This window comes from Acomys russatus, chromosome 10 (assembly GCF_903995435.1).
Source record: "Acomys russatus chromosome 10, mAcoRus1.1, whole genome shotgun sequence".
NCBI classification, from domain to species: Eukaryota; Metazoa; Chordata; class Mammalia; order Rodentia; family Muridae; genus Acomys; species Acomys russatus.
Genome location: NC_067146.1, coordinates 73,216,457 through 73,229,980, shown reverse-complemented (window position 1 = coordinate 73,229,980; position 13,524 = coordinate 73,216,457). Strand labels below are relative to the sequence as shown.

Genomic DNA, 13,524 nt, shown 5'->3' with positions numbered 1-13,524 from the left:
TACTCTCTTATCAAAGATAGATAAAGATGTTACAAAAAAAGAAAGGAACATTTAGAACGATATAGCCCTTCTTTTGGGGGCTGAGGTTATATACTCAGTTGGTAAAGAGTTTGCCGAGCAGGTTCCAGCCTGGGTTCATCTCCAGCTCTGTATGACCCAGCTGTGGTGGGACATGCCTTTCACCTCAGCACCTGAGAGGCGGAGAAAAGGATCAGAAGCTCAGGGCCAGCCTCAGGTACTTAGTGAGTTCAGGCTACCTTCAAATACATGAGACCCGGTCTCAAAATAATAACTGTCCCCTTTGAACATGCACGCAAAGTTCTGGGTATTTTTAGTAAGGCTAATATAAGTATATATATATATATATATATAAAGATTAATATAGCATGATTTAGTAGTGGTCTTTATTCCAGGAATGCAAGATTGATTTAACACTTGAAAATTAACAAATGTAACTTAAAAAAACCTCCATATCTGTGAGAAAATACAGGAAACAATTGTAAACCAGTTAGCTAGGGATTTGTTAGCAGACTGGATAGAAGGTAAAGTCGCCACTCGAAGGGCATCTACTAAAGCCAGAGCTTTGAGAGCAGCGGACGGCGAAGGCAGCATCTTCCCCCTAGGAAGGAACACTGCAGCAGTATCTCCCGTCAGCACTCCTACGCAGTCTTATCCTGGATGTGTTAGGCATTGTATTAATACAAGATTAAAAAATGAGATCCACGTTGGAAAGGAGAAAGTGAAAGAGTATTTGCATGTTACAAATCAGCTATGTAGGTTAATCTGTCAACTCTATAGAAAACAAGACAAAACCCTGCTTATCAGTAGAAACAAATGAGTTTTCAAGGGTGCATTAAACATGACGAATACAGAATTATATTACCATATACCAGCAAGAACATGATGAGAAACTGAAATTAAGAAAAAAATATTTACAGCAGCATAAAAATAGAAATCCTTGGGGATAATCTGATGAAAGACATGTAAAATTTTTACTTTGACAATACAGAACATTGTTCAGAAGATTAGAAGAATCAATCAAAATATGCAATGTGTTCAGTGGCCAGAAGACATTAGTTATGGTGCAGAATTCCCTCAGCTAGATGTGTAGATGCAGAATCATCCTGCTAACAATTCCTAGGTGTGTGTGTGTGTGACAAGTGACTTTCATTTTCATGGGACTCAAGCTAAAACAATTTTGGAAAAAAATATGTTGGAATGTGCCTGCCTTCAAGATTTGTAAAATTTCAGAGCCCAAAAACAGTTTAAAGAAAGCAAAGCGTTCGACATTATGTAACAAACAATCCAGAAATAGATCTGTCCATAAGTGGCACATCCGACCTTGGCAATGTTGCAAAGACAATTCAGTACAGAATGACAGTGCTTTCAACAAATGCTGATGGAAAAACTTGGAGTCACATTTTACATCTTATAAAAAATTAACTGCATAATGAATATAGATCTATCTATCTATAAAGAAAATACAGGGAAAAATTGTAAACCAGTTAGCCAGGAATTTGCTAGAAACAGAACAAATGCAAGAACTATAAGACGAAAGAATAAATTAAGATTTAGTCAAAATGCCCCATGGGCCAGTGAGACGGCCTCTGGAAGATAAGAGCGCTTGCCGCCAAGCCTGATGACTTGAATTTGATCCTGGAACCTACATGATACAAAGTGAGAACCAATTCTCAAAAGTTGTCCTCTTACTTTGACATGAGTGCAGTGGCGTGCGAGAGGTCCTCACAACCCCTGCCTCCCATCAACCAACCAACTAACCAACCAACCAAAACCACCACCAGCAACAAAACAAAAACATTGTTAAAAAAAAAAAAGGCTACTTTGGCTGTGTGTGTGTGTGTGTGTGTGTGTGTGTGTGTTGCCATTCAACCCTGGGCCCCACTAATTGGAATATACCTCCAGACGCGCCCCTTCCAGCACCCCCAGCTTTCTCTCTTTGAAAGATGTTTGCCAGAGGATGAAAACTTGGATCTCATTCATAGTATACAAAAATCATTAAAAGCCAACAAGAAAACAGCCCAACAGGGGCTGGGGGCCTTGGTCAGTTGGTAAAGTGTTTGCTTAATGTGCATTAAGGCCTGGCTTTGGTCCCCAGCATTGTCTAAAAGTGGACATACTGGGGCATGCCTGCAATCTCAGGCCATCCTCGGTTACCTGCCAAGTTGGAAGCAAGCTTGAGCTACACAAGACCCTGAGGTTAAAAAAAAAAGGGGGGGGGTGCGTGCGTTTAAAGCTATTGATCTACAAAATGACATTGTCACTTACCAAATTATCCTTAAAAAAAAAAAAATCCAGTTTACCTAAACTTTAGCTTTTTTCTTTTTTAAGTTTAAATCCCTGTGAAAAAAATTAGGAAGACCCCATGCAACCTCACGTCACGTTCTTACGTCACTGGCGCCTGGTGAAAGGACACACCTATTGGCCAACAGGTGCGGGGGAGGGGGGAGCGGGGGGGGAAGGGGGGAAGGGGAGGGCGAGGGAAGGGCGTTCTATAAATTCTCAATGCGCAGGGCTATGCTGCTTTCGGAGCGCGTGCGGGCCGCGTGCGGAAGGGCCAGCCTCGCAGCTCGAGGCCTTGCGGAGGGCCACCCACGTGACGGCCGCGCGCCCTGGCCGCCGTGGCGCAGTGCCCTGTGCGCAGGCGCAGTGCGGGCCCCGAGGCGCGGAAGCTCGCGCGGTAAGCGTCTGGAAGCGAGGCGAGGGCTGGTCTACGAGGTGGCGGCCGTGGGCGGAGCACCGGGCATGTGGGGCCAGCGGCTCTTTGCGGGTATGGCTGAGGCGGAGAGTGTGAGGTTAGTCACAGTCATGGCGGTGAGGGCGACAGGGGCCCGCTTCCAGGGCGCTCTCGGCCGTGCAGCTCGAGTTTTAGGTCAAGGTCGGGGATGAGGCCTAGTTCCGGCCTCCCGCCATCCTTGGGCCGAGCACTGCAGCGAGCTCGACGGCACGCACCCCCCACTCCCCCCCACCCCCCCCCATCCCTCACCCTTGTTCTCTCCCCAGGAGGCGCCGTACTCTGTGTGGGTATTTCTTCCCCTTCTAGAGAATTCTGTGGTGTAGCCTTTCAAGCCCCCCCCAGCAAGTGCGGAGTTCCTTTCAAGCCCCCCCCAGCAAGTGCGGAGTTCCTTTCAAGCCCCCCCCAGCAAGTGCGGAGTTCCTTTCAAGCCCCCCCCAGCAAGTGCGGAGTTCCCCTCAAGCCCCCCCCCCAGCAAGTGCGGAGTTCCTTTCAAGCCCCCCCCAGCAAGTGCGGAGTTCCTTTCAAGCCCCCCCCAGCAAGTGCGGAGTTCCTTTCAAGCCCCCCCCCCCAGCAAGTGCGGAGTTCCTTTCAAGCCCCCCCCCAGCAAGTGCGGAGTTCCTTTCAAGCCCCCCCCAGCAAGTGCGGAGTTCCTTTCAAGCCCCCCCAGCAAGTGCGGAGTTCCTTTCAAGCCCCCCCCCCCCAGCAAGTGCGGAGTTCCTTTCAAGCCCCCCCCAGCAAGTGCGGAGTTCCTTTCAAGCCCCCCCCAGCAAGTGCGGAGTTCCCCTCAAGCACCCCCCCCCCAGCAAGTGCGGAGTTCCTTTCAAGCCCCCCCCCAGCAAGTGCGGAGTTCCTTTCAAGCCCCCCCCCCCAGCAAGTGCGGAGTTCCTTTCAAGCCCCCCCCCAGCAAGTGCGGAGTTCCTTTCAAGCCCCCCCCCCCCAGCAAGTGCGGAGTTCCTTTCACCCCCCCCCCAGCAAGTGCGGAGTTCCTTTCAAGCCCCCCCCCCAGCAAGTGCGGAGTTCCTTTCAAGCCCCCCCCCAGCAAGTGCGGAGTTCCTTTCAAGCCCCCCCCCCAAGCAAGTGCGGAGTTCCCCTCAAGCCCCCCCCAGCAAGTGCGGAGTTCCTTTCAAGCCCCCCCCCAGCAAGTGCGGAGTTCCTTTCAAGCCCCCCCCAGCAAGTGCGGAGTTCCTTTCAAGCCCCCCCCAGCAAGTGCGGAGTTCCTTTCAAGCCCCCCCCCCCCAGCAAGTGCGGAGTTCTTTTCAAGCCCCCCCAGCAAGTGCGGAGTTTCTTTCAAGCCCCCCAACACCCCCAAGCAAGTGCAGAACTCCCTACTCTCAATTCAAAGCCAGAAACCCACCCACCGTTTGGCTGTCCACCTCCGCTTAAAGCTATTCGGGTTCCTTAAAACTACCTTGGCAAGTCTTTTAAAACCATATTAAAATAAATCTAGAGAACAGTTTCTTGAAACAAGTGGCTGGATTTCCAAAGCAAACCTTTAATATTTACTAAGAACATGGCAGTGGCCAGGCGGCTGTGGCGCACGCCTTTAATCCCAGCCCTCAGGGGAGGCAGAGGCAGGAGGGTCTACAGAGTGACTTCCTGGACAGCCACGGCTACACAGAGAAACCCTATCTCGAAACACAAAACAAAACAAAACAGTGTTTTTCGGAGAAATAGTCTTTCTAAACAGATTCCTACCTTGTTATTTTTTAGTTTTTTTTTTTGTTTGTTTGTTTAATTTTTGTTTTTTGTAGACAGGCTTTCTCTATGTAGCCCTGGCTGTCGTGGAACTCACTCTGTAGACCAGGCTGGCCTCGAACTCACAGAGATCCACCTGCCGCTGTCTCCCAAGAGATGGCTCAACAGTTTTAAGAGCGCTGGCTGCTTTCCTGGAGGACTGGGGTTCACTTCCCTTCCCCCATGCTGAGATTTGGGACAGTGTGCTTTTATTAGAAGCAGAGCCTTAGTACTCAGAAGCACCAACATGGCGGTTATCAGCAGCCAAGGATACATAGAGAAACCCTGTCTCGAAAAACTAAACCAACCAATCAAACAAAAGGAATTTAAATGTATGTGGTTTAGATTTTTTCATTGTTACTAGATATTTAAACCTAATTCTCGATACTGAATTGTTAGTTTTTCAGAACTTGTCCACATGGATGAAGATACACATTACAATAAAGGTACTGGCATTAATATTATTTGGGGGTGTAAGAGATGAATGATACAGATTAGCTTCTAATTTTTTTTCATTGTGATTTTATTTTAGTTGAAGATGTTGTTGGAAGTCATGTAGAAGATGCAGTGACATTTTGGGCCCAGGTAAATAAAAGCTTTGTTGTTTGCTATTTTGTGCCTTCCTGTTCTTTAACTCAAATCTTTTACAACAACAACAAAAAAATTAAAAATCTAGGAATTAATGTACGTTTTGTTTTCATTCTCAGTACCTAATCTTGATTAAATTATGTAGCACAAGACATAATTAAAAGACAAATGAATACAACTTTCACTTTACATAAGTTGAAAAATATGCTTACAGTACATCTGAATTAAACAACAAAATAATCAAGAGTAGGATGTTAAAATTACATTCAGTAGGGTCAGGAAGCCACATACTGCCACATTTGTGAAGTTATAGCCCCATCTAGGGATCTGTTGTAAGATTGTTTCCTGAAAACAAGCTAACACCCCTCACCACCCCTAAGTCCCCTCCACACAGAGTTTCTCTGTGTAGCCTTGGTTGTCCTAGACTCACTTTGCAGACCAGGCTGGCCTCGAACTCACAGAGGTAGCCTGTCTCTGATGTTAAATTTGGAGTTACGGACTTAGTGGTTGAGAGAACTTGGTGCTCTTCCAAAGGACCTGGGGTTGATTCTCAGCATGTAAGTGACAGTTTACATCCTCTGTAATTCCAGTACCAGGGGATTTGATTCCCTCTTTTGGCTTCCTTGGCACCAAGAACATGTGGTGCACAGATAAACATGCAGGCGAAACATTCATACACATAAAATAATAAATTTGGGATGGAGAGATAGCTCAGCAGTTAAGATTATTACTCTTGTTTTGTTTTGTTTTTCTAGACAGGGTTTCTTTGTGTAGCCCTGGCTGTTCTGGAATTAGTTTTGTAGACCAGGCTGACCTTGAACTCAGAGCTGCCTGTCTCTCAAGTGCTGGGATTAAAGGTGTGAGGCACCACCACCTGACAAGATTATTACTTCATTGCTCTTCTAGAGGATGCTAGTTCAAACCCCAGAACCAAGTCAGGCAGTTCACAGTTGCCTGTAACTCCAGCTTCAGGGGATCTGATGGCCTCTTCTAACACAGACAGACAGAGAGACACACACACGCGCGCGCGCGCACACACACACACACACACACACACACACACACACAAAATAAATAAATGAATAAATAAATTTAAAAATGGAGCTATGATCTTAAACTGGGAGTCAGAGAACTTCTTCTGTAAATGACCAGATAGAAAATACTATATGATTATATGTATGGGTCACACATTCTCTGTTGTAGCTGTTCATATCTGTTAGCTCTACCATAGTACTATAAAAGCTTCCACAGACAGTAATGAACAAGGAATGCAGTTGTTACCCTATAAACTTTGTTGACCAGAACAGGTGTGTAACTTACCCACTTGTTTCAACCATCAACCTGAGACTCTTTTAGAAATGTAAACTACTCCTAGTGTTGGAGAGATGGCTCAACAGTTCAGAGCACTGTTGCTCTTCCAGAAATGCAAAGTACAAAAAGTGAGGAAACTCCTTAGATGAATGCATTGAAAAGATGAAAACTACTTACGCTGTTTCTACCCATACAATGCCTACCCCAAGATGCAAATCATAAAATATTTTTAAGCTTAGAATGAGATGAGAATAGAGACACAGAAGTAGAGATTTGGAAACAGAGAGGCAGCTAGAATGGAGATGCATGCTTTGTTGTCCCTGCCAGATTTCCCCCGACAAGCCACTTAAAAAGAGTGTTAGCATTCTTAGTCAAATGAATGGCAACTAAAGGAATCTTAAGTCTTTTGCTGCCTCCTCCTCCTCTTTTTTTGTTGTTGTATTTTTGAGACAGGGCCTCCCTGTGTAGCTCTGGCTGGCTTGGAACTCGCTATGTACACTGCCTGACCTTCTGCCTCCGAGTGCTGCGTTAAAGGTGTGGGCCACTATTCCCTACGTCTATTTGTTCCTTTCTTTGGAAGGAAATCTCACTTAGGTAGTCAGTGTATTGACAGTGAATAACTGGGATATTTTGATGTACTCTGGGCTTTATTTACAGAGTTCAGGGATTGCTTCTAATGTTTTCTGGGTCAGTTTAATTTTATTTCTTTGTTTCTTTTTTTGGCTGGGAATTGAAGCCAGGGCCTCATGTGTGCTAAGTAAACGTTTTACCAGCTGTCCTATTACCACAGCTCCTAATTCTTGTTTTCTCGTAGGATGATCTTGACAGTCATCATGATGTCTGGAAACTGCACTTTGAGATTGTTTATTTAATCAGTCATCTCAGCAGGGCCTAACAGAGATCTGAATATTTTATTCTTGTGTTTCTGAAAAGCTTGATGTGTGTATCTATGTTTGATATTATTTTGTATTTTCGAGGTAGAGTGTCATCTCTGAGCCCAGCTGGCCTTGAACTCAGGATGCCCCTGCATTCCTACTTCTCTGTTGCTGGGTTCCAGGTGTGCAGTGACATTCCTGCTTATATCTAATTTCTTCTACTTTGAAATAATCTCACAAGAAAATTACAGAATCAGTAGAAAAGCTTTTTGTGTACTTCTTACCCAGTTTCCATTAGTGCTAACTTCTGGTATAACCATAGCACAGTGACAAAAACCAGGAAATTAATATTGGCACAGTGCTGTTGATAGAGCTGTGTATAGCCTTTATTTCAGATTTTACCAGGTTTTTTTTTCCTGTTCTAGGATCCATTTTAAGATTCCCCTTGGTATCTTTAGGAGTCCTCTAACCTTTGATACTTTGTTAAACTCCTGACTTTGGATATTTTGTGTGAATCTCAGTTATTTTTTATAGAGTATCCATTAATATGGGTTTGTCTGATGATTTCTCATAAATTGGCTAAAATACCCAAAGATGATGATGTGTTCGGTGTGCATGGTATTGGGCTTCCTGGTGCCATTATGTCTTATTGGGTGTGTTAACTTTAACATACTTGATTGAGATGTTCATTTCTTAAAAATATAATTAGTATTTTTATTTTGTAATTAATAAATATTTTAGAGAGAGAGCCACATTGGATTGACTAGACTTATTTCTTTTTAAGTTTTCACTTGTAAAATTTTATTCTCTCTTGGTATTGTACTGGCCTAATGATGGCCTTTCAGTTTTCTTTATTCCTTCTGCATTTATTAATTGTTCTTCTGTAAGGAGAGTCATTTCTTCTCTGCTACTTCACTACTCAATCGTTTACTTATGTTACTCCATGTGACTAGTAGATCGGTTACAGGTTGTAATCCATTGCTGTTATTATTTATTTCTGCTGTTTGAATTATTCATCTCTGGACAGTGGAACAGAAATGGGTCAAAGAACATAGGTTGGTTCCATGTCTTCTAAACATGTCTTACTCTTTCTTTGAGCCCTTTCTGTCACCACCAGCCCTGGAATTACCCAGTCTCTGAGGACTCTGTTTAGTGTGACTTTATTAATATTCAGCACTTTATTTGAATTCTGTCTGTGACCTGAGCTTGTTGCCAGTAAGCTATGTGTAGCTTAATATCATTTCTTACAAGATCTCATTTGAATTAGGAAAAATGGTAGCAGAAGAATTAGATCAAATTTCCAATGCTTTAAAGTTCTTTATGTATTAATTTTAATATATGATATTGTCAGAAAGTAATTTATTGAATCTCATACTTTGTTTTCTTTTTAGAATATCAGTAGAAATAAGGACATTATGAAGATTGGTTGCTCTCTATCTGAAGTTTGTCCTCATGCTAACTCAGTTTTTGGGAATCTTGATCCTAAGAAGGTAAACTTTATTCTGGATATAGTCATTTCATCCTTCATGCCAGCTTTTCTAGTGTTTAGAATTTATAGATTTTTAATTTGGGGCCTATTAGAATGGAAAAGACAGAGTTTTAGATTTTGTATAAACTACATAGTAAATTTATTAAAATTTATTTATTAAAAGTAACTTACAGACAGAAATTTAATGTGAACTACAATTTGGCTGACTCTTGATTAAGCGTGAGGCCTAGTATGTGTTAGGCGAGCGCTCTGCTAACAGGGCTGCATCTTCAGCCCTCTATATCGATATGAGTCTTTTGTATTTGTGTGGCTAATACTTGCTTCTAGTCTGTGGCTAACTTCCTGGATATCATTTGAAATCTAATACATATGAATTCTTTGATCTTTGGTATGTGATTTCTGTTTCCTACTTCAACTCTTTACTTAAGGATGGGATAAGGAAGGGAGAGAGAGGGGGAGAGTGAATGAAAAAAGAAAAAGGAAAGGAAAGGAAATGACGTGACTGCTCCTAGGTATGGTGGAGGAGAAGGTTTGTTGTAGATACGTAGAGAGCATAGCCAGAGGCAGGCACATCTGGGAGAGTCCAGAGAGGACATGACCAGACTGAGCTGTGCCATGTGGGGAGAGGGGGAGGGGAAAGAAGAGGGAAGGGGGTACAGTAGCCAGGAGCCAAAGGTACAAAAGGCAGGTAGCCGAAATGCCTGGATTATTTAGGAAAGAGCTTCTAGGGGAAGGGCTGCAGAATTTGGGGTGGAGAGTGGGGTATGCCAGTCATACCCTGGAACAGGTAGGGACTGAGGGACGCTGGGCGCTGGGCGAACCTGGAGGCCAGGTCTACTTTAATATGTTAAATAGGTACTTTAGCAATTTGTCCTGGGAGAGGGAAAGGTGGAAGTTGAGAAGGAGAGAGACAGAGAGAGAGAGAGACAGAGAGATAGATAGATAGAGAGAGAGAGATTGGTTGCCTGTACATGTGGAGGCCAGAGACTGTGTGTGTCGTTCTCAATTGCTTTCTACTTTACTTTTATGAGACAGGGTCTGTCATTAAATCTGGGGCTCAATTGTTTTGGCTAAGCTTGCTGGCTGTTTTTCATTATTTTTTCCTAAAAAGCATGTTAGACTAATTTTTTTTCCTAGTGAGGCTTCTCCAACAAGGCATTATAATATCATATTATGGACAAATTTTATATGTTATCATGTAGAGTGGGACTTAAGAGGGCTTATGAACCATTGTAATAACTAAGATTTCCCTTGCACCACCCCCCAAATTTACTCTTTGTTTCCATGGAGCCAAAATTATCTCAACTGAGAATGTATGTTTTTAAGGGGTTGTCAGCCTGGAGTAAGTCTTGTACCCAGCACTTCTACTCCTAGGAGACAACTGACCATGAAAGGGTACATTTTTGGTTGTCACACTGGAGTGCTGCTACTGCCATCTAATGGGTGAAGGTCAAAGGAAATGATGGTAAACATCCTATACAGCTGTCCACTTACGTGAAAGTTTGGTATTAAGAATATTCTCTAATTTTATTCAGTTAATCATACAGCAGTACGGCATTTGGTTTTGTTGTTGATCAAACAATAATTCAAGAGATAGTGATAAACGAAAAGAGTACTTTATTTATTGGCCATAAATGGAGAAGTGGAGTCTCTGCTTGCCGTTTAGCCTCTCACCTCCAGGGACCTGAGGGATTACAGTATTGGAAGAGTGAGGAAGACACACCCTGAAGAAGTGTCTGTCTTTTCTGTGAGTAGGCATACATCTTTGAAGAACTCGAGTGCTGCGTTTTTTCATCTTCTGTGGTCTGGTATTTTCACACACAACTAAAAGGCTGAAGTGCCAAAGGACACAGACAGAGATACCGAGTCTTTTGGTTTCAGTCACACATTAGAATTTTGTAGGCCCATTGGAGAATCAGTGCTTTCATCAAAAGTGGCCTTCAAGTTCTTGCCAAGTTACTGTTACTACAGCTCACACAACAGAGGCAAATATACAACATAGCTGATAATGCCGTGGCCTCCAAAATTATTAGTGGCTTTGAAGTTAACTTAAGAACAAAGAAACCAGAGAGTTTTAGTTTTTTCTTGTTAAAAATGTTCTAATATTCTTATATAAAGTAAAAATTATAAAAATTATTCTTTACTCATAGGAAATATGGATTCCACCAGGTTCAGGATTAAATTTAAATAGAATATTCTTAGTATGTTTAGGTATAAAAATATTTTACCTTCTTTTCCAGATATTAAAAAAGATGCTTTTAAAACTTTCTTTATATCTTCCTTCATTCCTTTAAATTTTTTAACTTATGTTTTTTATTGGCATTTCCTTTTTGCCATATCTTTTATTTATTCTTTGACAATTTCATACATGTGTGCAATATATCTTGATTCTGTATAACCCTGAATCACTTTTCCCACTCCTCTCAGGTATCCTATGAAATATTCCCCTCTCATTTGCATTCTGTTTCTCTCTCTGTCTTCTTGGTTTTGTTTTTTTTTTTTAAACCTACTGTGAGGATCAGGAAAGGGGGAGGGGAGGAGTGTGACAGAGCCCACAAAGAATCCTGGGAATCAGACTCTGCAGACCAGACTCAAGGTGCAGATTTAACTTTACTGTGTAGTTTATAAGCTGTTAAAAGATTGAAGGGCCAATCAGACCATTCCATGTAGGCTCTAAGCACCAGTAGCAATCAATCAGGTTGTTGTAGATAAAAGGAAATGGTGGCAGGGGGTCAAGGTCACTTCTGGAGATTTCCATAAAGAAGGGATTCATTCTGAGATTTCACTAGTATGCTAGGAGACCCTAGTAGATCAACACTGTGTGCAGTGCATCAGGATCTATCGAGTCTTAGGAGCTGCTGGTGCTTCACTCACCATTCGCTGTGGGCCTCTAAAAGGCTTATCTTGACACTCCCTACACCCCACTGAACCCAACTAGTGCTCCCTTCTAGACTGATCTTGCCTAGGTCTGATACAGGTAATTGGAGAATGAGTTTGTGAGTGCACGGGCCATGTTATGTCCAGGAGAATGCATTTGCCCGTGCTTGCCCTCATCCTGCAGCTCTTACTGCCCTCTCTTGATGATGTTCTCTGAACTTTAGAAGTTGATACAGATCTTCCATCTGGAGCTGAGTACTCAATAGTCACTTATTCTCAGCACTTGGACTAATAAAGAGTTGCTGCATTAACTGCTGCTCACTGCAGAAAAAACTTCTCTGCCAAGGTTGAAGGTAGCACTAATCTGTAGGAATAAACATTCATTGTCTTAGTTTGTTTTCTTTGCTGTCACAAACACCATGACTAAAAGCAATTTGGGAAGGAAAGGGTTTATTTACCCTTTGCATGTTCTAGTCCATCAAGGTAACTCAGGGTAGAAACTCAAAGCAGGAACCTAGAGACAGGAATTGAAGCAGAGACCACGGAGGAACATGACTTTCTTGCTTGCTCAGCCTATTTTCTTATACGACTCAGGACAACCTGCCCAGGGATGGCACCACCTACATTGAGCTGTGTTCTCCTACATCAGTCACCAATCAAGAAAATGTCCCTCAGGTTTGCCCACAGGCCAATCTGGTGGCATTTTTTTCAATTGAGGGTGCCTCTTCCAGAATAACTCTAGCCGTGTCAAGTTGACAAAAAACCAGGACACACATTTTTAGAAGGCAGTTTGACAACATGCCCAATTAGCAAAACAACAGTAGTAGGTTCTGTTCTATGGCCTATGACTTTCCACGTTATGGGCTTTTGGCCAGTCTACAATACCAGGCATGAATTCCTTCCTATGGAGCTCTCAGATCCTATCAGAAAGTGGTAGGTTAGCAACAGTGGGTACATCTTGCCTGCTAGGACAACACTACAGGATTCAGGATTTACTTCTGGGTAGTATCAGGAATGAATGTTCTTCCCCAGCAGACTGTATAGCACCTTATAGCATTATGAAAGTTAGCACGCAGGGAGCAAGTTTTTAAATAAGTTGCAGTTTGATTTCTCTATATCCTGCAATCAAAGTGTGTTGAATCTTCAGCTGTAGAGTTTTACCACCTAGTTATGACAGTCAGCCATGAGCTGTGCAATAGCCTGCGCTTTTTTTTTTTTTTTGGGGGGGCGGGTGGGGCCTCTGAGGCTTCCTTGACCAATTAGTCAGAGCAGTTGATTTATGTATATCGAATCACCCCTTCATCTCTGGAATAAAGACAACTTTGTCATGATAAATGATCTTTTTGATGTGTTCTTAGATTCAATTTGAAGTTATTTTGTTGAGATTTTGTGTGTGTGTGTGTGTGTGTGTGTGTGTGTGTGTATACACTTTCATCATGGGTGTCTATAATTCTTTTTGTTGTTACTGTGCCTTTTTTCACTTTTGGTATCATGCTAGTAAAGAGAGTTGGGTGATGTTACTTCTTTCTTTAATGGTAAGATCTGTGAAGAATTAGTGATGGTTCTTCCTCGATGCTTTGGTAAAATTTACCCGTGAAGCCATCTGGGCCTAGAATTCTTTTAGTTAGGAAATTTTAAATTACTGCTTCAGAATCACTGTTACAATCTATTTAAATTGTTCATCTCATTTTGGCCTAATTTGTTATATCATTTGCAGCTAGGAATTTATGAGTTTCTTATTTGATTTGGTATTTCTGATTTGGTGGAATGTATGTTTTCAAGGTAATACCTATTGATTTTCTGATTTCATCGGTACCTGCTGTAAAGACCCCCTTTTTGTCACTTATTTTACTATTTTGTATCATCTCTCTTTTTATTGTGGTTAGTTTGGCTAA

General features: G+C 42.5%; 1 protein-coding gene across 1 annotated transcript in view; it reads left to right on the top strand.

Moving 5' to 3' along the window:
* Positions 1-2,763: 2,763 nt before the first annotated feature.
* The window catches only part of Stk31 (serine/threonine kinase 31), a 67,988-nt gene continuing 57,227 nt past the window's right edge, over positions 2,764-13,524 (top strand). The window contains exons 1-4 of the mRNA XM_051151503.1: positions 2,764-2,813; positions 4,889-4,935; positions 5,022-5,074; positions 8,655-8,753. Coding sequence (XP_051007460.1) covers positions 2,764-2,813; positions 4,889-4,935; positions 5,022-5,074; positions 8,655-8,753 — 249 coding nt within the window. The remainder of the gene's footprint in view (positions 2,814-4,888; positions 4,936-5,021; positions 5,075-8,654; positions 8,754-13,524) is intronic.